This window comes from Temnothorax nylanderi, unplaced genomic scaffold (genome assembly GCF_030848795.1).
Source record: "Temnothorax nylanderi isolate EJ_2023f unplaced genomic scaffold, tnyl_v1.0 TNYL_tig0277_pilon, whole genome shotgun sequence".
NCBI lineage: Eukaryota > Metazoa > Arthropoda > Insecta > Hymenoptera > Formicidae > Temnothorax > Temnothorax nylanderi.
In genome coordinates, this window is record NW_027249339.1 from 149,181 (window position 1) to 173,603 (window position 24,423).

The 24,423-nt window shown below is 41.6% G+C and overlaps 1 protein-coding gene, 1 long non-coding RNA gene and 1 pseudogene across 4 annotated transcripts; 2 read left to right on the forward strand and 1 right to left on the reverse strand.

Moving 5' to 3' along the window:
• The first annotated feature begins 1,088 nt into the window (after positions 1–1,088).
• Positions 1,089–5,574, forward strand: LOC139780413 (uncharacterized). The gene is made up of 2 exons (XM_071719049.1): positions 1,089–1,421; positions 1,912–5,574. The coding sequence occupies exons 1-2, from the start codon at positions 1,089–1,091 to the stop codon at positions 5,572–5,574; spliced, it is 3,996 nt and encodes a 1,331-aa protein (XP_071575150.1).
• Positions 5,575–14,165: 8,591 nt separating this feature from the next.
• Positions 14,166–17,174, reverse strand: LOC139780419 (uncharacterized). Of its 3 annotated transcripts, XR_011720230.1 has the most exons (5): positions 16,947–17,174; positions 15,800–16,831; positions 15,177–15,513; positions 14,913–15,087; positions 14,166–14,774 (listed from the first exon to the last, which is right to left on the reverse strand). It is a non-coding gene; the product is annotated as an uncharacterized lncRNA (long non-coding RNA). The 3 variants fall into 3 exon arrangements; XR_011720231.1 differs by having other exon boundaries at positions 16,063–17,174; XR_011720229.1 differs by having other exon boundaries at positions 15,800–17,174.
• A 202-nt stretch (positions 17,175–17,376) lies between these two features.
• Positions 17,377–19,573, forward strand: LOC139780418 (uncharacterized; annotated as a pseudogene).
• Positions 19,574–24,423: the final 4,850 nt, after the last annotated feature.

The following is a 24,423-nucleotide window of genomic DNA, read 5'->3' on the forward strand; positions in this document are numbered from 1 at the left end:
AGGCATAATTTGTTAACACCCTCCACGCGCGTCCTTCTCACCCCGCTACCATCGCCGGGATTAATCAGCGATTTCGCGAACATTTGGTCCTTCGAGCCGGATGCGTGGAACTTATGGTGTAACTCAGACACAGATCACGTGAAAGGGGCATGCCCTCCGCGATGTGCCACGTAGACATTATAGCGCTGTCGCGAGTGAAAGACAGACATTCTCACGCGCGCTCGCGAGTGTTACACGAGTGTTCACGCGCCCTCGCGAGTGTCACATAAACAGTATCACGTGCTCAATACATGACTCTCGCTTCGCATAGCGCTTTCTCTCGCGTTCCTCGAACGTTCTCGATTCGTGCAGCATTTTCTTACACGTGTCTCGACGTTTCTCAGGTTTCTCATCGTGAACAGCTCAGGGGCGGCTCATCATGACGGATCCCGCCAAAACCGGGACGGGAGGGAAGACCTCTCCATTACTCGAGCTGCCGACCGACAAGCGCACTTCAGAGCGTCAGGCCTCACCGGTGCGGCTGTCCGCGGAGCTCACGCTGAAGGTGCAGACGCAGATGAATCGCATCGCAACGGTGCGGGCCATCAACCAGACGTTGCCATCTACCGCAGATGACACGTCGGTGGATGAAATTCTCCAGATCTCGATCCAGCTCGAGGAAGTGCACAAGGCGTTTCTTAAGGAACACACCTATTTCGAAGCCTCATGGCCGGCGGCGCTCATCACTCATGAGTACTTCTCGAAGAACGCCTTCGCGGTGGAGGCGCAGGAGTGCATGGCGGCTCGTCGCTCTCTGGCGAAGCTCAAGGGCGCATTAGCGGAGAGGCTTGCTCCGAAGGCGGCGCTTGAAACGGTGCAGCCCTCACAGTCTCAACAGAGACTGCCGGACATAAACATCCCGTCCTTCAAGGGCGATTACGCTACTTAGCCCACGTACCGCGACCTATTCAGGGCCGTCATCCTTGATAGCCGACAAATCACTGACGTGGAAAAAACTTCACTATCTGCGACTCTCGCTTGAAGGCACACCTTCTCAGCTCATCTCCGGACTGCCTCTCACCGGAGATTCTCTCAACCCGTCATGGGAGATGCTCGTCGAGCGATACGAAAACAAACGCCTGCTCATTCAGTCGTATCTGGACCAACTCTTTGCCAGCTCAACACCAGTGCAGAGAAACGCCGCATCACTGGACAAGTTGCTCAACAGCTTCAAGGAAGGAATAAAGGGCCTGCAAGCCTTGGGCGTCTCACAGGATCTGGGAGACAGCATCCTGGTGTACCAGCTGTCCAGGCAGCTGGATCGCCAGACGAAGGAGCAGTGGGAGACGTCCCTAGGAGCAAAACGCGAGTATCCGCGATTCGAGCAGCTCGAGCAGTTTCTCACCTCTCGAGCTCGAGCACTCGAGAGGATAGAGTCCACGGTCAGCTCAGGGAGCACGGTCGCCTCAACATCCAGGCGTTCGACAGCTCACCATGCGGCAGTTCAACCGGCCCGCACGGAATCATCAGACGGCTCCACGGTGTACCCGTGTGACTGCTGCAACGGCACGCATTTCGTTGTGACGTGCACAAAATTTAGGGATCTCTCACCGGTCGAAGGACAGAAACTTGTCATCTCACGGAGGCTCTGCTTCAATTGCCTCGGCCGCCACAACGTCCGCTCATGTAAGAGCTCACGGGGGTGCAAGAAGTGCACCAACCGACACCACACGATGCTGCATGAAGCTCATCAGGCGAACTTATCAGCGAAGCCGAGCACCAGCTCAGCTGCGGCAGCTCAATAGGAAGATGGTGCAATCGTCGCTCACTCCTCTTTGGCCCGCTCATCACACTCAACCTTATTAGCTACGGCCCTGGCTCAGATAAATTCATTTGTGACTACTCAGCGCGTACGGCTTCTCATCGATTCAGGTTCAGAACTCACCTTCGTCTCTGAATCACTCATTCGTCAGCTCAACATTCCTCGTTCAAGCTCACATTCTGCAGACGTTAACCAACATCTTGCCATCATTCAACGCTGCACCACAGGAATGGCCGCATCTCACCAAGTTAATCTTGGCCGATCCAGACTTTCTCACACCACGGCCAGTGGATATCATCATTGGAGCTGACTCATATGGGCAGATCATCAAGCCCAACATCATCAAACAAGATCCATTGATGCCAATTGCGCAGCTCTCAATTTTTGGATGGCTCGTTCTCGGACCTGTCGACACATCATCATCGGCATCTGCTGCAGTGCACCATGCCTCGATTCAGGAGAGAGAAGATGCTCTCGACGAGTTGCTGGCGAAATTCTGGACACAAGAAGAAGTGCCTGCAAGTAATACTCATGATCTTACGCCTGACGAGCAAAGATGTGAAGAATATTACAAGAGCACTGTTTCGCGGGACTCAACAGGTCGCTACACGGTTCGACTTCCGTTAAAATCATCACCTGATACTCTTGGGGATTCGTATCACACTGCGCATCGATGCCTGCAGGGCTTACTAAGAAGGTTCGCACGAGATGACAACTATCGACGCCTGTATCATCAGTTCATGACAGAATATCGAGAGCTCAATCACATGACGGAGGCTTCACCCGTTTCCAGCCAGCACGCGCAATATTACTTGCCACATCACGGCGTGCTCAAACCAGACAGTGCAACCACAAAATTACGTGTGGTGTTTAATGGCTCGAGTGCATCTACATCCGGCCGCTCACTCAATGATATCATGTATACGGGAGCCAAGTTGCATTTAGACGTCACAGACGTTTTGCTCTGGATTCGACAGTTTCGGCATTTAGTGGCAACTGACATCACCAAAATGTACAGGCAAATCAACGTACATAAGGATGACTGGAATTTACAACGGGTTCTCTGGATCGACAAACAACTCAAGGAAGTGGAAAATTATCTAACAACGGTCACGTATGGTACCAAAGGTGCCCCGTTCTTAGCAGTGCGAACACTGCTGCAACTGGTGAAGGATGAAGGCCATAAGTTTCCCCTTGCAGTGCCGCCACTCACTGAGGGTCGATATGTTGACGACACCTTTGGAGGCGCCGACACAGTTCAGCAGGTAAAGGAAATTGCAGTGCAACTGAAGAATTTGTGCATGGCGGGCGGTTTTCCATTATCAAAGTGGCACGCGACTCATCAAGATGTGCTCACTGCGGTTCAAGCAGAAAAGGAACAGGGCTCGCAAATTGCATTTGACGATTGCACAACCAAAATCCTCGGATTAAACTGGCTTCCTCACGAAGATTCATTCACATTCTCAACAAGGATCTCATCGCACACCACTCAGTTCACCAAACGCCTCGTTTTGTCTGAAGTGGCTCAGATATTCGATCCACTAGGCTTTGCATCACCAGTAGTGATCAAGGCGAAGATGCTCTTGCAGGAGCTATGGCTTCATAAGCTCCGATGGGATGAACCACTGCCATCCCAGCTCTCATCACGGTGGCTCACTATCAGAAAAGAACTCACCAGCTTAAGCAGAATCTCAATACCTCGATGGTATAACACATGGAGTACCTCGTCAGTGGAATTTCACGGCTTTTCTGATGCTTCTCAACTAGCAATGGCTGCAGTCGTATATATCACCGTCCGCAGCTCAAACGGCGCCACGATTTCATTGGTGTGCTCCAAAACTAAGGTAGCACCGCTCAAACGGCTCACCATCCCGAGACTTGAACTCTCCGCAGCACTGCTGCTCTCAAGGCTCATGCAATACGTTCAAGCCACCTTGAAGTTGAACGTTACAGCAATTCACCTGTGGACGGACTCTGTTGTGACACTCACGTGGATCAAATCTCATGCATCGCGCTGGAAGGATTTTGTGAGAAACCGAGTTTCTCAGATTCAAGATCTCACTGCAAAGGCACACTGGAGATACGTACCTGGTACATCCAATCCAGCCGATTGCGCATCACGAGGATTGACTACTTCTCAACTTCAAAGCCACTCATTATGGTGGACGGGACCACCGTGGATACTCACACCTGAAGCATGGCCATCACAACCCGCGCTGTCGGACGAGTTGAGCTGCAGTGAGGCCCGTCCTGGCATTGCGCTACATGCAGCGGCATCTCAGTCGGAATACCACTGGGACCTCATATATAGGTACTCAACCCTCAATAAATTATTGAAAGTAACAGCTCTCTGTTTCAGGTTTATCTCTCTCTTGAGAAAGCGCCGAGCCAAGTCACTGAACTTGCACTTAGCTTTGGAGAAGGCCAGACTATTCTGGATCAAGGCTACTCAAGCGGCATACTTCACGCATGAGATCAAGATGCTCACGGCCAATTCGAGACTACCACCTACTCACGCATTCAGTCGATTGACTGCGTACATAGACGCTCAAGGGGTTATCCGAGTTGGCGGCCGCCTCAACCAATCAGCACTAGCTCAAGACAACAAACATCAGGCGATTTTACCTCGCCACTCACGGTTCTCAACTTTAATCATCGCCCACGCCCATTTGCGTACTTTACATGGAGGAACACAGCTGACATTGGCTCATGTCAGGCAACAATATTGGATCATCGGCGGACGGGCTCCGGTGAAGTCTCATATCTTACGGTGTGTCGTGTGTGCTCGGCAGAGGGGGATCCGTGCTCATCAACTGATGGGCCAACTACCTCTCTCTCGGGTTACGCCGTCACGTCCGTTTGCTCATACAGGAGTCGACTATGCCGGACCGCTCACCATCAAGACATGGAAGGGACGAGGTGCGAAAACATACAAGGGATGGATCTGTGTGTTCGTCTGCTTTTCCACCTCCGCAATTCACCTCGAAGTAGTCAGTGACTACTCATCAGAAGGATTCATAGCAGCCTTCCGAAGATTTGCAGCGAGAAGGGGAATTGCTCAGACCATGTACTCGGACTGCGGGACAACTTTCATTGGAGCAGACGCCGCGCTCAAGAAAATGTTCGTCCAAGACGCTCAAGAACATCAACGGATTGCTCAAGTGTTGCAACTTGACGGCATAAGATGGGAGTTCAACCCACCAGGTGCTCCACACATGGGGGGCAAGTGGGAGGCGGTTGTAAAGTCCGTGAAGTTTCATTTGAGACGGACCATCGGGGAGACTCTACTCACGACGGAAGAACTAACAACGTTGCTTACGCAAATAGAGGCCATTCTCAACTCAAGGCCGTTGGAACCGTTGAGCGACGACCCTGAAGACGTCTCAGCGCTCACCCCAGGTCATTTTCTCATTGGAGGTCCACTCACTACCATACCCGAGCCATCTCTGATCGACCTGGCAACCTCGCGACTATCTCGGTGGCAGCTCATCCAGCAGCATGTTCAACAATTTTGGGCGCAATGGTCGGCGCATTTTCTGCAACGCCAGCAGGCGATATCCAAGTGGCATCATCCTAACAACAACATCAAGGTGGGTTCTATCGTGCTGCTCACCGACGAACGCTCTCCACCGTGCAAATGGCCACTCGCAAGAGTAACGGCTTTGCACCCCGGAAAGGATGGACTTACTAGGGTGGTTACCCTCAAGACGGCCACCACGATGCTCACCCGGCCAATTGCCAAGCTTGCCGTATTACCCATTTCATCAGGATAAAGGATCACGAGTAAGGAATCATCAACAAGGTTGCTGATGGCGGGCGGAATGTTCGAGATTACGCTCGCGTTGCGCCATCTCGTCAGATGGCAGCATCGATCGGGTATCGACAGGCCGGATCGACGCGGCAGCTTGCGCAAGCACGGGCGCGCTCATCGCGAGCTTCTCCCTCGCCTCAGAGAGAAACATGTCCGCGTTGTGATCGTACGTACGACGTGTGCTCTGTGAGTTCTGTTCGTAGAACTGCATACCGTGCCGCTCGCAGTGATTGAAGCTGCCAAGAGACTGTAAAGTGTAAAGAGACCGCTCACCCCAGCCAGCTCTGGTACATCAACACGACGACTCAGGCTCACACGTGCGCGAGTGCCGACCGCCACGTGTCTCAACGGCTCACGGGCAAGTCACCACGAGCGAGGCAATTTATACAATTGCCTCGCGCATCAAAAGACTTCTCATTATACACCGCTCATCGTTTCTCAGGTCAGACTGTACATATTTCATTAAAGACGGCTCAGACTGTGGTCTGAGTTACACAAAAAATAAAGGCATAATTTGTTAACACCCTCCACGCGCGTCCTTCTCACCCCGCTACCATCGCCGGGATTAATCAGCGATTTCGCGAACAATACTATTATTAGATTTTTGGCAAGACGAGATGATATGTGGTATAGGCGTCGCCCTGTAGGTAGGAGTTGCGTTATTTCTGTTCAATTGCGCCGTACGCTTAAAAATTTCCATTTCAACTCCGGGATGACCGAAAGCGCTGATGCAAAGGCCAGAGCAAGGCACTGACAGCGAGAGGTTAACGCTATTTCGAGAGTCCTAGACTAGCAACGGAATGTCGACTCCGACATTATAAATACCGCCGAATTGTAAGATCACATTAATGAATAATTATACCGTTGTGCGCTCACAACAATTTACTTCGACGCGTATTTATAACACTGTTTTGCGCACGCGCCATTTGAACTTCGGATGACGTGATATCTTTTCCTCTGCTTGGACTTTCATCGCATATTATGTCGTAGTATATAGTAATGGAAATTTTTAAGCGTACGGCGCAATTGAACAGAAATAACGCAACTCCTACCTACAGGGCGACGCCTATACCACATATCATCTCGTCTTGCCAAAAATCTAATAATGGTATCATAATAAAAATACACATGGATGTATTTGGCATTTGACGCTCTTAAATTTGCGTTGAAAAAATTGTTATATTTGGCAAAAATAATAGGTGGGAGTGGGGTTAAATTAAAAAATGTGACAAATTTGAAAAATCTGATTACGCCATTGTAAAGATCACAAAAAGCCATAAACCTTTTGTACCAAACTTTTTTTCATACACCTTATATTTTCGAAGATATTCGCTAAAAACTATAAAATCCGTTATTTTTTAGGGGTTGTTTCAACCCCTAAACGTCGAGATAACCAGCAAAAAAAACCCGTGTCTAATGTTTTTTGATGCTCGACAACATATCCAAAGCGCATCCAAATCGGTCGTTATTTTTTAGGGGTTGTTTCAACCCCTAAACGTCGAGATAACCAGCAAAAAAAACCCGTGTCTAATGTTTTTTGATGCTCGACAACATATCCAAAGCGCATCCAAATCGGTCGTTATTTTTTAGGGGTTGTTTCAACCCCTAAACGTCGAGATAAGCAGCAAAAAAAAACCCGTGTCTAATGTTTTTTGATGCTCGACAACATATCCAAAGCGCATCCAAATCGGTCGTTATTTTTTAGAGGTTTTTTCAACCCCTAAATGTCGAGATACGCCGCAAAAAAAAATACGAGTCTGTTTTTTTTTATGCTCAACAACATATCCAAAGCGCATCCAAATCGGGTAGGGACACTTCCGACCGTTCCCTTGTTAGTCTTTGCATAATATAATTATAATTACAACATAACTACCTATAATTGTTTTATTGTAGTCAGGAACAAGCAACATAATTATATGTTGCGCTTATTCTGATAGGGCACGGTCCATAGAATATTTAAATAACAAAAAGACCCGAGCAACAAATTCCTTTATTAGTTTTTAAACATCGAAGTCGCAGATAACGGTCGATGCGGAGATAAATAATTTGTTTATTTGCAGTTAGAGGCGAGGAACAAAATGTATAAGCGTTCGAGTTCCCTGGAAACCTCTAGCAGGGAGATAGGTTTTGGAACGCGAAGAGCACCGCAGTTGCGGCGGTGTCCGGATCTTCCCCTCGGACCTTGAAAATCCAGGAGAGGGCCACGTGGAGGTGTCGCGCCGGTTCGTACCCATATCCGCAGCAGGTCTCCAAGGTAAAGAGCCTCTAGTCGATAGACTAATGTAGGTAAAGGAAGTCGGCAAATTGGATCCGTAACTTCGGAATAAGGATTGGCTCTGAGGAGCGGGGCGTGTCGGGCTTGGTCGGGAAGCGGGTTTGGCTGACGTGCCGCAGATGTGTTGCATATTCTGGTAGGGCACGGTCCATAGAATATTTAAATAACAAAAAGACCCGAGCAATAAATTCCTTTATTAGTTTTTAGACATCGAAGTCGCAGATAACGGTCGATGCGGAGATAAATAATTTGTTTATTTGCAGTTAGGGGCGAGCAACAAAATGATATGTTGCATATTCTGGTAGGGCACGGTCCATAGAATATTTAAATAACAAAAAGACCCAAGCAACAAATTCCTTTATTAGTTTTTAAACATCGAAGTCGCAGATAACGGTCGATGCGGAGATAAATAATTTGTTTATTTGCAGTTAGGGGCGAGGAACAAAATGATATGTTGCATATTCTGGTAGGGCACGGTCCATAGAATATTTAAATAACAAAAAGACCCGAGCAACAAATTCCTTTATTAGTTTTTAGACATCGAAGTCGCAGATAACGGTCGACGCGGAGATAAATAATTTGTTCATTTGCAGTTAGGGGCGAGCAACAAAATCATATGTTGCATATTCTGATAGGGCACGGTCCATAGAATATTTAAATAACAAAAGGACCCGAGCAACAAACACGCTGAACACGCACCTCGCCGCGGGGGCATGTTAATTTGACATATTATTCTTTTTGCAGGATCGGACCGGCACGTCGCGCACACAGATCGGCGGATGACACCGAGCGCGACCGAACACTCGCGAATCGCGCGTCGCGGAAAACTTTCACGCCGCGTACGCGTGATCTCAGCGCGCAAACATTATGAGAAAGTAATAAATTTTCTGTTCAAATTTGTACTTAAAGAATTTGAAAAACTGATATCATCTTTCCATATTACGAGTCATTAAAATTAGGAAAATCTAATATAAGATTGCTCTCTTAACTTATGTTTTCTCATAGAAAATGCTTTGCGTGTACGAAAACATTATCCGCAATTGCGAATAAATACCGTCAGCATCCGATGCGGACAGATAGAAACAGATAGGTACCGATTGAGAAGTGAAAGAAAATATGGTATATATGATAAGATCCTATCTGTATCTATGCGATTTTTATACAGATAGGATCCTATCTTACATAACATATTTTCTTTCACCTCTCAATCGGTACCTATCTGTTTCTATCTGTCCGTATCGGAGGCTGACGGTATCTATTCGCAATTGAAGATAATGTTTACGTACACGTGAGAGTGAGACGACGATAGACCAAGAAAGCGAGATAGCAAGAAAAACTACAGAGCGCGAGATCGTGCGCGCGCGCGAGAGAGAAAGTAGAGAAAGCAAATAATGAGATGCAATAAGAAGATGTGCTTACCTTTTTCTAAATTCTTTCCTTCGTCCCGCCGTCGTCCGGATATGACGCGCGCGGCGGGCGGCTTACTGTTTCGCAGCGACGACGACGAATCGCGATTCCGTCGGCGCCAGAGTGCCGCAAACGTCGCCGGCCGTGGTATCCCACCGTGGAGTCACACACAATACGCACCTCACACACACACTTATTTTATTTTTTCTGAACGCAGCCCAGGAGTCACAGGACCAGTGAATTGAGAAACTGCGCTTCAACTGATGAATACATTTTTTTTTGTCACCGGACGGCATACGCGAAAAACCCGACAGTCTAATAAATAAAATATTGCTTAGCAACAGCATATAAAAACAGACTAGCGAATGTTTAACGACGGATACTCACCGATACATGCAGATAGAAAGTACTTTTGCAAATACGAATACTGCCATATAGCAACCAATAGCAATCGATTAAGATTATGGCAGGATTCATAGTCGGATCTTATATTTAAGATCGTTTTAGGTGCAATCTTAAGATGTCATGAACCAATCACAGAGCCGTATTAGCGTCTTAAGACATTACTTAAGACGATCTTGAAATAAGATCCGACTATGAATACCGGCCTATGAGCACAAGCGCTGAATCCGTTCGAAATACATTGCTCTTTAGCATCTTATCAAGTAGATAATCATGAGAAAAACCAATAAACACAAGACAAGATATCTTTTCACTTAATCGGAATTATCTCATAGATTCCAATAAAAAGAAATCATTGGATCATCCTATTGAATACAATGAATAGTATACTTAGAGAATGCATATAAAATCTAATAAGAACAATTTGTTACAAAATGATATGTTAAAGTCAAAATTCGTATCAGCAAATGCTTTTAATAACACCTAAAGGTATATCATAAACGTATCAGAAATGACCGATATATCCAACGTCATACTTAAAAATCTAAAAATTTTAAAATCCCGATAGAATTTTATAAATATTTTATATTGTGTCTGCAATGCCACATTAAATATTAACTAGTAAATGCCAATTGCTGCAGACCTATCTGGAAAATCTGCTTGATTCATATTAAAAGAGTAAATTTCTATCAGAAAACTGTGTGTTTTTGTCCTTGGATTGCCAGATTCACTTTTATAAAAAATTAGTCCTTACAGATCTGTATTTACTCATAAGACGATATAAATGTACTTTCATTATGGATAAGCTTTTGCCACTAAGATCTGATAGAAACACATTGTGGACTTTTCGTATTAATGCGCATTTGCTTTCAAACAGTCAAGTATGTTCAAAACCTATCAATTTACAACATATGTAAATACGTATAGAAATATATTCAAATAACATCGATAATTGCATATAAGTATACACAGCTGTCGATCAGTGTGTCGATGCTGTTTGAATCCAATAAATCGCATATTCGTAAATCTTAATATAATCCATCATGCACATGAAAACAATAGAATCGGATATATTCCGTAACAGATTATCCACATAGTGACCGCGTGCTCATAGGTTCCGATAAATCCACATCAATTGTCAAAGTCTCAATTTTGTTGTACCGATAAACCAGATGGAATCTGATAGACTTTTTATCGTTGTCTAGAAGTTTCTATCGGTCTTTTGCAACAGGGAGGCCTCACGCCACTCTGACACGCTTGGCTCTAGAACACCGTGACCGCCGGGGCACGAAGCCCTCGAGGCACGCGCTCCTCCTAACCGAGTAAGTAAGGAAACGATGAAAGTAGTGGTATTTCACCGGCGATGTTGCCATCTCCCACTTATGCTACACCTCTCATGTCTCCTTACAGTGCCAGACTAGAGTCAAGCTCAACAGGGTCTTCTTTCCCCGCTAATTTTTCCAAGCCCGTGAAGCATACCCGCCGTTGGACGCCTTTAATTAATTTTTATTAGAATAGAGTTGTTTTCGAAATAATAAAAATTATATCGACACTTTATCCAAATGATTCTGGAGCGATTGGATTAAAAAAAAATATTTTTTAGACACTTTCTGCTAATTATACGCTTAATTGATTTTAATTAATTGTGATTATTGTATGGTTTTCCAAACTCTGAAAAGTTTTTTCCAAATATCTCCAAATGATTTCCAAACGATTGGATAAGATAATTTTCAATAATTTTTAATTTGTTTGCCAACTATACGTCGGTCAAAATCAGAATCTGGGCCCCCCAGTGCAATAAACACAGATATTTCCTGTCATATTAATGTGTGGATATCTGTATAACCTCTCCGATTGTTATTACCATGCGTTCCTCCTTGCTTTGATTTGCAAATTTTGAACAGGCATAGATATATTTTAACGTTATCAATGTCATGTTACAATGTTATTTGTTTTAGTATAAAATAATTTGTTAAACGTTTATATTAATTCTGACTGCAGACGGACCTTCGGGAACACTAGCGCCTTCTTCTTTTAACATGAATAACTAAAAATCTATATTTCGGCTAGGTACATAGTTTATAAATAATTAATTAAAATTATCTGGATGACTCACAAATCTTTTTAATCACACTTCATAACTCTTCATACGAAATACAAACGATTTGATACAAAAACTTTGTTTAATTTATCTATTCCGGCTAAGTGCATGGTGAAAAAATGATTAATTAATTACAATTAACTGAATGACTCACAAACCTTTTCAATTGCACTTCAAAAGTCTTCATACGAAATACAAACGATTTCATATGTAGATTCTTTACCGGACATTCATTTCCGGTCAAATACATACGAATCTATAAGCTTTGGAAACTAGTAGAAACAGTACATTAAACTGAAAGTTCATGAACACTGAAACAGGATCGGATTGAAGGTTTCGGTGGAAACTAGGCTGATGTCAAGCGACGTTAGGTGCGGTACTGACTCGGATGGGTGACCGCGCGGCTGTATGCACACACGACATATACATAATAAGTGTTTTTTTATTTTTTTGTTTTTCTAAAATTCTTAATTCACAAAAGCATAACGGCATATACATACCTTTAAATGACTCATATTTATGTCATTTTTAAAGCATTTTTAAAATTATTATAAACATATTTTATTTTTTAAAACAATATTTCTAAAAGATTTCACAAATATTATTAAATATATTTATTTGCAATCTTTTAAAAATATTTTTGAAAATATTTTTCTGACATGATCTGACGGACAGACATTCTAAAAATATTTTTGTAAATTATTTTAATCTTCCTAAAAAATATTTTAAAAATATTTAAAAAACATTTTGTGCTGTATGGGCTAGTCGTAGTAGATTAATATCGTACGGGTATACGAGCACAAGATGGCGACGGCAGCAAAGTGGGGGTAAAGTTTGCGTTTCTCTACTAATATAGGACTCTATCTAATAAGAGTCGCAACATCTTTGAGTTTCGGCAAAATAAAGGCCATTGCACGTAAAGCCCCTTGCACAATGCCAGGCAACAGGCAATAGGAACAGGGGATCGATCATGTATCTTTTCCCCTAGGACGGAACGTGAAAAGTGAAAAGTTTATCTTTTTCTATTCAACACTAATAGAAAGAGATAGTTACATGAAACTTTTCACTTTTCACGTTTCCGCTCTAGGGAAAAAGTTACGCTACCCAGGGGAATAGAAATCAGAAATAATGTATAAATGCAGAATAAACAGTGACACAGGAAATAGACACAGAGTTTCCGTCACGTTGGAAATTCTGCGCCTATTGCCTGTTGCCAACCAATCATAGTATTCGAATTTCTTAGGTTGTAATTAACGATTTTTTGGTTATTTCCTGTTCCTATTGCCTGTTGCCTGGCATTGTGTAATAAGGGGCTTAACAAAGTTTTAGTCATAATCGTAAGTGCCCATCTACAATAGGTGTTTTAAGCCCTAATGCGGGGTCTACAATGGGAGTCGCAAAGTCGTGAGTCGCAAGAATTGACCAATCACAGTCGATTATTCTCCTCAAATTTGATAACAGATAGAAGTGTTATATCGTTGATATATGCATAGCATGATCTTAATATTATAAGTGATTCCGGATATCCTTTGTTACCGTACTTATTGACACCAAAACTAAGACAACCAGAAGGATCACCTTCGGCTCGTTACACTAATGCTCATGTAAGAGCTCGGTCATGTATAGAACGAGCTATTGGGATGTTAAAGGGACGATGGAGGTGTCTAAGAAAGGAGAGAGCATTGCATTATTCACCAGAATTTTCAGGTAAGATTCATATACCAATTGCATCTTGTAAATACTAATGTAATATACCAATAGGGACCAGGAGCCTTAAAAAAAAGTAATCAATGCCACCTCGATACTACCGATGCTACTCAATTTGCAACTAGCCTGTCTGTAGACTTCCAGCTCACAAGAACGTGCTTTCGTCTTCTTCGTTCTCTTCTAATTATATGTTTGTGCGTGCGTATAAATGTGTGTGTATGTCCGCGGTGTCGGGAACTCGGGTTGATGCCGTAGGTTCGTTAAGCCCAAGGAACCGCGCGGATCACTTCCCCCTGCGGCCAACGTGCTTCCGTAAAAACAAAACTAAGTGGAGTATGGATTCCTTTTGGATGTTGTAATCGGAAAGAGTTCTGCCGTCTTCCAGCTGCTTGCCAACAAAGATTAAACGCTGCTGAACCAGGGGAATTCCTTATCTATCCTGAATTATAGCTTTCACGTTTTCTGTGGTGTCAAAAGTTGTTTTCACGAAAAATTGAATTCTTCCTCGAAGACGCAGAACCATATAAAGCGTGAATTTCTTTTGAATGTTGTAATCGGAATGAGTTTCATATTCCAGTTGCTTGCCAGCGAAAGTCAGACACCGTTGATCCGGAGAATTTCCTCTTTGTCCTAGATTAGGACAAATCATTTTCAAAAAAAATATAATTGTTAAGTAGGGGAGACCGGGGCTAGGCCGTTAGTTTTTTTTCGGTGCCGATTTTTAACAACAAAATAAATAATTGTAGTTAAATGTGGTATACCACTGTAAAGAGTGAACCTTTAGCTACAAAATTTATACAGGAAATTTTTATCTACGTCGCTTTGTTTAACCGGTATAGAGCAAAAACGACAACGGTGCAAAAATTGAAATCTCAAAAATGCCGGGGTTGAACCGCCACCCCCCCGGGATAAATCAGTTTCAGGTTTGATCGCCCATGAAATATTAGATATCTACACTGGATTCGTGTTCAGCATGCATTACTCTTTATAATCAGCATGCATTTATAATCACGTACCTCGAGATTTGGAGAGCAAATATTATTGCAGATATTACAAAATTTCCACGCGCAGAAAATTTCACTTTTCACCACGAAAACACGTTTGCCTCCGTAAAAATCATAACACGGCAGGTAACCTGCCGAAACTCCGTTGGTCACATGGGTACCATAAGCAGCGTTTACAATGTTAATAGCGAGTTCGCACAATATACAGGTTCCGAGATATTTGATTTGGCGGATTTACCCCGTTAGCGGTCTAGCCCCGGTCTCCCCTACAGAATAAAAATAGTATTATATTAAGTAATAAATAAAAACAAGAACAAGAACATAAAATTATACACTGTAGACTTTTTTCTGATCTTTTAAATATATGCATATCATTATAATAAAAATATAGAAGTTTTCATTACTTTGTTGGCGAAGATATAAATATATCCATTGCACGTCTCATTTGTCGTAACTCAATCAGTGCAGATTGTTGCACTTCCAAACATCGCCTTTGAATATATAGTTCTTCTTTTTTTAATTGTATTTTTTTTTTTTGAAGATTAACCATTTCAACTGACATTGATTTAACTTCTGATTCTGAAATGTAAAATAAAAAAAATTGAGTTGTATTAATATTTGTATATGTTATTTTATATATTTAGGTATAACTACTTTCTGTTACAAACCTTTATTTAAAGCTGCATTGCTTGTACGTAGCTTTTTATGAGGTGGCAAATAATCTTTATAACATCGTAGTTCTTGTGTCAGTATATTGTCGAGATTATTCAGATTATCTGGATAAGGAAGCATGTCTTCCTGACTACAACTTGCGTCTTGATCTAAATTTAATCCCCCTTGTGGAATATTTTCGAGACCTGCCGCTTCTGGCGTTAAAAAATCTAATAACTCTTCTTCCAGCGGGGACATATCTATTTTCATCGGAGATCCTCCCCCCGTTCCTGATTGATAACTTCTTCGCTTTGTCTCCTTTTTTAATACATACATCTTCCAGTCTTTCCATGTCTACAAAATATAAAATACAAATGTCTACAAATATTACACTTTTTTGTAATGTATTAATGTTTTATAGAGATTTCTTTCTTATTTACGTATAATAATCAATTCTTGTTTAATCTACAATGATATAATTATGTATATAACATAGCATATATATTTTTCCAAAATTAAAACAATATTCGTTGATTATTATTTTATTCAGATATATTACAATGTAAAAACAATATATATTTAAAAAAATTTCTCTTAATAAACATTTTACTAACAAGGAACGGTCGGAAATGTCCCTCACCGATTTGGATGGGCTTTGGATATGTTGTAGAGCATCAAAAAATATTAAACACGTATTTTTTTTAGCGGCTTATCTCGACGTTTAGGGGTTGAAACAACCCCTCGAAAATAACGGATTTTATAGTTTTTAGCGAATATCTTCGAAAATATAAGGCGTAACGATAAAAAATTTATATAAAATGTTTATGGCTTTTTGTGCTTTTTACAATGGCGTAATCAGATTTTTCAAATTTGTCAAATTTTTTAATTTAACCCCACCCCTACCTATTATTTTTGCCAAATATAACAATTTTTCCAACGCAAAAATTTAAGAGCGTCGAATGCCAAATACATCCATGTATATTGACGACCCCGTGGGCCGGTATTCCGTGGAGGCGGATTGCTGAGGCCGGGTTTACCCGGACGCCTGGGGCCCCGCTATATCGGCGGCCTAGTCCGTCGCTGCTTTACGCGCCGCACGCCTTCCTGCCTCGTTGCTCCCGCCGACCTGTGATCCCTGCCGTTTCTGCTCTCGCCACTTCTCCTCGGTGCTTGGTCCTCCCGGACCCTTCCTTTACTGGTACTCCCGCGGAGAGGTTCGCCGTGGTTTGGGTGAGGCGCCGCGCGTATTACAAATACATAAAATAAAAATAAAAAGGATCAGATTGCGGAAACGCGATTAAATTCGGCCCCTGGAGATCTCGCCGTTGCCTCTCTGGTTCGTCCCTGGGCGCGAAATTCCGCGCCTTGTGACGGCGGCGGGGCGCTGCCACGATGCGGCGGGCCGCAACGTCACACCGCGTATCGATTTCGTCGCGATAAGGATTGCGTCGCGTGGTTCGCCGAGGAACTAAGCCGTTTAGCACACGACGTAAAGACTATCTTGTCCGCTAATGTACCCATGGCAGATTTTACGCGAGACGAGTGGGAGATATTTCGCAGCGCGACGCACTGTCACGTTTGCGAAAAACCGTTCGAGCCAGACGACGTGCGAATACGCGATTATTGTCATCTGATCGGTCGTTATAGAGGTCCCGCACATTCCAACTGTAATCTAAATTATAAAGATTCGCATTGCATTCCCACAATTTTTCACAATTTATCCGGCTATGACGCGCATTTTATCATAAAAGAAATAGCCACCGCGTTCGAAGGACATGTAGACTTACTTCCAATCACGAAAGAAAAATATATATCGTTCACAAAACACCTTAAAGATACCGCTGAAAAATCAGATTTGCGAAGCGACATAAAATTACGGTTTATCGATTCGTATAAATTTCTGAGTAGCAGCCTCGATAAATTAGCATCTTTTCTATGCAGAGATAAGTTAAAAATTGTACGTTCTCAATTTTCACAATTATCGATCGAGGATTTTGATCTTTTGACGCGAAAAGGTGTCTTTCCGTACGAATACGTGGATTGCGTGGACAAGCTGCAGGACACGTGTTTACCACCGCGCGAATCGTTTTACAGTTCCTTGAAGGCCTTCACACACGAATCGACGGAAGACGTAAGACGTAAATCGTAACCGTAGTACGTGAGCGCCATCACACACGACTGCCGTAAGCTGTAAGCTTCGACCAATCATCATCAAAGCAATTGCGCGAAAATATATTCCAAAGTGTCAAGTGCTGTTTGCTGCATCTTCGCTTTTGTATTGTATTTACGTTTTATTGTGAAAAGTAAGTATATGTTGATAATAATATATTTATAATATCATATGTTTTGATATTTCATAATTCGCAAAGTAAACTAGTATATATTTATATCTTATTACTACAAAATCGTTAAAGCAATGAATGTCATTTATAACCTCAAAACCTAAATTTATTATTTTTGAGTTTATATACTAGTTTATTTATTTTTTAATTCAATTTTTTTGAATGTAAAAGCTGCTTTGAATGAGAAAATTTAATGCAAATTTTATGCAGGATAATCAACAAAGAAAATATTTTTGTAGAACACCTTTCCTGAATTATGGATGATGGAGAGGAAATGTTGCTGGAACTTTTGGTTCTGGGTGCTGGTCTCATATTGCTGCGTCGCCAAGAGAAATAAAAAAAGTTGGCTAACAGAAGGTGGTGGGTCCGTCCCATCAACTGTCAACGTAATAATCAAGGAGATTATATGAATTTGTTGCAAGAAATGAAATTAGATTTGGTGATGTTTTTTCGTTACACCCGAATGACATTACCACTCTTTAACAATTTGCTCGAAAAGATGAGAGCACATTTGATGAAAAGAAATTGGAGAGCTTTGGAACCGGAGCAGAGACTCGCTATTACTCTCAGGTACGCAACATTTTATTTATAAGTAAATGAAATACTATGTACGTAGGGCTACGTCAACTGTTTTTCACTGAATACTTTAACACGAAATAGTTGACGTACTTCTATGTTGTTGATTGTGGCACAGTTTCTACTGTGCCCGTTTGATTGTTGTGTTCATTGAATAATCCAACTTTTCAATATTACTACCGTACAGATGTCTTGCAACTGGAGATTTGCCACTGTCTATTGCGTTAGCCTACCGTGTTGGTGAATCAACGGTTTATAAGGTGGTGAAAGAAACTTGCGATATGTTAATAAACGTATTGGCACCTTTATATTTGCGGACCCTAACCAGAGAAGAGTGGACAAAAATTTGCAGTGGCTTTTAGAGTAACTGGAACTTCCCAAATTGTGTAGGGGCCGTAGATGGCAAGCATGTGCAAATTGACGCACCGCCCAATTCTGGAAGCTTGTATTATAATTACAAGAAAACTTTCAGCATTGTGCTGATGGCAGTCTGCGACTATAAATACAAGTTTGCACTTGTAGACGTTAGAGCTTACGGAAGCAACAACGACGCTGGTGTTTTTTCCCGATCCAATTTTGGACAAGCTCTGCTTGATGGAGAACTCGACTTGCCAGAAGGTACAACAAGATTACCTGGAAGTAATTCAGAGACACATTGTTTTTTTGTCTGTGATGAAGCATTCCAGTTGACAAAGAACATGATGAGACCATATTCTGGTCGAAATTTACCCGAGGACAAAGCAATTTTCAACTACCGATTCTCGCGGCCCAGAAGGACAATTGAGAATACTTTTGGAATTCTTGCAGCACGCTGGGCTCGTATTCCGTTCCTGCCTACCGACAACTGTCGGTTCGATGAGTGTCGTTGCGCAGGTTTTTCATATCGTGTAAAAGCTGCGCCGACACCGTTAACGACGCCGACGACTGTCGGTAAACGGATTTTAGCGGAACAGAATACGGGCCCTGGAGAATTTTTACTCACCCAATCTCTTTGCACCCTGATAGTGCGGACAAAATTATTATGGCTTGTTTGTGTCTCCATAACTTCCTTATGACAGAAAACAACCGATTGCAAGCAAGAGAGAGGACATACTGTCCGAGTCATTACATAGATACGGAATTGGACAATGGTGATGTTATTCTTGGAGAATGGCGAAAGGAGAATGCTACAGGAATTCAAAATCTTAGACCATCAAGCGCGCATCGAGCAAGAACCGAAGCATACAGTCAAAGAGATATATTAAAAGACTATTGTTTGACTCCGAAGGTGAAGTGACATGGCAGTACGCATACGTGCGCAGAGGTTTTAATGGAGAAGATCCTTCTGAAAATTAATTTAAGATATTAACCTGAATTCAAAAGATTAACGTGACTTTTCTCATAAAATTATAAATTTTATAACAATAGGCTAGGAATTATAAGTAATTCGTGTAAAATACTGTATTTGTTGTTTTAAAATATATTTTTTTCTTATAAACAGGCATTGTAAGGCTCATATAAAATTTGTAAGATTCTTTTTGCTTTCTACTTCTTTTTTCAGATTCTGGTAAGGCTTCCAACTCTGCAACTATTAATGAAGCAAATGAATTATCAGCAGTGCTTGCAGGTCCTGAATTACGTGGAACCATGTAACGTTGCTGCATAACCTGAGTCAAATTAAAAAAAGATTCTTCCATCTTGCTCAAATCCTTGGTTTTCTTCTTGTTTGGCGTACATTCTTGCGAAGGTGGTGTAGGTGTTGATCCACTTTGCAGAGATGCTGGAGAGGGTGTTGATCGTGATCCACTTTGTAGAAGTGCTGGAGAAGGTGTTGATCGTGATCCACTTTGTAGAGGTGCTGGAGAGGGTGTTGATTGTGATCCACTTTGTAGAGGTGCTGGAGAAGGTGTTGATCGTGCCATCGAATGATTGGAACAGGAATCTTCCCATTCAGAAAAAGACTTTTGCATGATTTGCACAGGTAAAGACGATCGAGGAGCTGCGAAAGTGAAGGAATCGGTCCATATGTCATTACATTTGGAGTTGTAAAAGAAACGTTGCCTGCATTAGATGAAGTGGTCGGTATTGATGGTAGCTCGCTATTTTCATTTAAAACATATATGGGCGACTCCGATTCAACGATTGAATTCCTCTCGATATCAAATGCCAACTTGGGACACTTCGATGGCTTCGACACATTAGTATACGACCTGAAAAGAACCATTTGACGTTAAATAGAATAAAACTAGATATATTAATATAATATATTATAACATAGACAAACATACTGCCTCCTTTTAATGTGTTTTTCTGAAAACAACATAGTTTCATACAAGGCAAATGTAGTCCGACGACTAGCTCCACTACCACTCCTTGTTTCTAATTCCATTTGTCGTTTTTCTTTGGCAAATTTGTCACGTAGTCTAGTCCATTGTACTTGACACTCTGAAACTACATGTTTTCAAAACTATCAAATGATGTACGTGTCATAGATTATTCCAATTAATCTTACCTGACATTTTCATGACTGACGCAATTTCTTTCCACGAATTCTCTTTCATTAAATTATTCTTGAAATTTTTATCTTGATGATTATACAGGTGAGGATAACCTTTAACACAGTCAATAAGCAATTCGTTGGTTGATTTATCCGTATCATTGTCCATCACTTCATTGTCCATCACACATTGTCCTTTACTTGCACTTTCTTCAAATGAATAAAACATGTTACTTAATAAGCAGTATCTGTTATGATCACTCATTTATTAAAACACAAAACACAATGCTCTTGATAATTTCAATCGCAATATATGAGTACATAACCTCAAAATCTGTATACTGCTACCGCGTTGCATTAATAAAATTTCAAGTATCGAGTTTAAATGCGGGAAGGCATATAATTGGTTGTATGTAAGACATAAATCGTAAGAATTTCATCCTTCCGAAATTTTTCACCGTTACGGCTTACGTCTTTCGTCGAAATATGTAGAGGGGAATAGTCGACTCTGATTGGTGGATTTCCTTACGATTTACGTCTTACGTCTTCCGTCGATTCGTGTGTGAAGGCCTTGACCGGTGACACCGTATCCTAGAGCGATTATGAGCACGCCGCGAACGTCTGGCGACGGTTCTCCGTTCGAAACTTAGGCGAATACAGCGATCTGTATCTAAAGACCGATGTCTTGTTATTGGCCGACGTTTTTGAAAATTTCCGCGACAGTTGTATCGCGAGTTACGGACTTGATCCCGCATACTACTATACTTTGCCAGGTTTTACATGGGACGCCATGTTGAAGCATACTCGCGTAAATTTCGAACTGCTCACCGACATTGACATGATTATGTTCATTATACGCGGTTGCCTGAGTCAATGTTCCGGCAGATACGCGCGGGCTAATAACAAGTACATGCAATCTTACGATCCATCGAAACCATCGTCGTATCTGATGTATTTCGATGTAAACAACTTGTACGGCTGGGCGATGTGTCAACCATTGCCCTACGCAGATTTTCGATGGGTCGAAGACGTTTCGAATTTCGAGTATAGCGCGATCGCTTCGGATTCGCCCACGGGTTATATTCTCGAGGTCGATCTAGAGTATCCGCAGAATAAACACGACGCGCACGCCGACCTACCGTTCTGTCCGACGCGCGATAAACCGCCCGGCAAACGGCAGGACAAACTTCTCGCCACGCTGTACGATAAGAAGCGTTACGTCATACACTACCGCAACCTACAGCAGTGCACGCGCCACGGCCTTCGCGTCGCAATGATACATCGCGTATTACAATTCGCTCAATCTCCGTGGCTCCGCGATTACATCGAACTCAATACGAAATTTAGAACACTGGCCAAGAACGATTTCGAGAAAACTTTGTACAAATTGATGAACAACGCGGTATTCGGTAAAACTATGGAGAACGTTCGAAATCACGTTGATGTAAAATTATTAACAAAGTGGAACGGTAGATACGGCGCGGAGGCATTGATCGCGAAACCAAATTTTCACAGCAGGAGCGTTTTTTCGGAAAACGTCTAATAGTGTTTATGAAATTCTGCAGGTGAATAGAATTTTTTTTATTTGATGTTTTTCCAAATCTGAAGTAATATCTTGTGATTTTTTCAATCCACTTTCTTCATACACTTGAGATATAATTGTTGACCTGATACTATGACTTTTAGACCAACGTCGACGAGCAGATATAGAATTGGTAAATTGTAAAACATCTGTCAATCTTCTTGCAGCATCAGCATTTATAGTTTGTTCCAGAGTCAAGTCTACTGGCTGTCTTGAAAAAGGCTTATCTGTTCTTTTAATACCAAAATAACCATTTTTAAAATTATCTTGCAATCCTGGATGCGTCTGTTCAACGCGTATCAAATTATCGTGATATTTGACTAGCCAACGTGCATAATTACTTTGATTAAATAGGAAAAATAAATTCGACATTTTTGGCATAATGTAGGGTTGTGTGGGGTGATGTGCAACATGGGGTAATGTGCAACGTTTCCGACTCCTGGTCTGCATGTCGACATTTGACAGAACCGCATACTGTCATCTGTTTGTGTCGACAGTACCTTGTTTTAGATAAATAACTCGCGAGATAGCACGCACCCTGGTTTGCTGTACGAAAAGCGAGTGAAATTTCTCGAGCTGAATGTAATTTTTGCTTTTCACATTCATAGTGATTTCGTGAATTGGTTTTAGTCATCTTATAGGTAAATATTTTTATATTGTTAGTTTTTCAAGTACTTTTGATAATCCAAAGCGATTTTGTGATTTTCTTACATTGTATTGGTGTCACGCCAGTCCGCGCAAAATAGCGTGTTTGGGGTGATGTGCAACATGATGTGATATGTGTCGACATGCAAGGTCGCAACTATTTTACTTGTGACAACTGCGATTCAGATGATGAAAAATAAAGTTTTTTGCGTTTTTCCTTTCATTATATTAATTTTTAAGCGATAAATAAATAAGAAATCAAATAAAAAATGATTTTTTTTTAGGTCGATTACAACACAGTGAAATTTTTTGTTCACCAGATTTTGATTAATTTGTATTTAAGAAGCCCAAATTTAACATTTAAGTCGATTGATGTCGATATTCATGCATTTTTTACCTTAATTTTACCTGTGTTGCACATCACCCCAAGAAAATTTGAAAATGCTAAAACAGACGTTTTTGAAAACTCGAAAAATTTTTAGAAAAAATTTAAAATTTTGAAAATCTAATCACGCAGAATTTTAGTATTTTCCTTTCTCTACATTATACAGCCATGATATATTCAAGAATTTGATTTTTGGATATGTTTTCCGAGCAACGAGTGAAAGTGTTGCACATCACCCCACATAACCCTACTTATAAAGTTCGAAGTCTCCTGTGCGAATGCTCCTGCTGAAGATCAAGTAGTAATTAATGAAGTTGACATACATTATGTAGAATTGTGCGGTTTTACCAAATTCTCCATTTAACGTCGCGTTTTGGTATGATAAATACTTTGATAATAATTCTGCAAGATCTGTATTTTCAATGACATTACTCGAAAGTTTTTGTGTTTGAAATTTTTTTAGTTGTACGAGTAAATCGTCCTCAATAGTTATTTTTTCTCGATCTAAAAAGTCCTCAAAATGTAAAATTTTGAGCCCCAAAGCCATCAAAGGATGCAGGCGCTTACACCTATTAAAGTGTTTTCCACCTATAAAACCATTTACTGAGCCACTCGCTAGCAGTTCACTTTCGACTATTATGTGCGTCAATCCAGAGTTGTCAATAAATTTACCTATTGCTTTTTTTTATATAAAATACGCCATCATAATATGAAAAGCACCTAGATGGATGAAAAGATTATTAAATTTTGGTTGCTCGCTCGCCTGAATTTGAAAAGCAACTTTTGCAATCGCTAAATCGTATGTAATTTGCATGTAAGTTTGTTCACATTCCTCAGCGATTTTTTGACTTTGAAGCATTGTTTCATATACGACAGATATATTTGTTGGCGACACGTTAATTGGAGTGAGGTAAGAGATCATTTGTTTCAAACTATTGTCTTGTACTATTTGACTATTAAATCCTACCCACATTGGTGGGTATTTTGAAAGCATGAGATAACATCCAGAGAATATCCAACTGTTTAATAAAATTTAAATTATGTGGAATTGCCTGGCGTAATTCATCATCAACTGCTAATAAAGTTTCAACAACTTTAGGCTTCCTTGCGTACGATGATAATTCAGGAACAATAGCATCAAAAATTCTTCTCCTTTTAGAAGTTGGAGCTGCTGTACTGTCGCTACTGTTATGACTTTCATACAAATCAGCATCGTCACTTACATCCAAGTTCTGATATATGATGCCAACAGTTTCGT

Coding starts and splice junctions, on each gene's coding strand:
- LOC139780413 (XM_071719049.1), top strand. CDS start 1,089: ATGCTCGTCGAGCGATACGAAAACAAACGCCTGCTCATTCAGTCGTAT. Junction 1,422..1,911: donor TCGAGAGGATAGAGTCCACG/GTCAGCTCAGGG, acceptor TCATCGATTCAG/GTTCAGAACTCACCTTCGTC.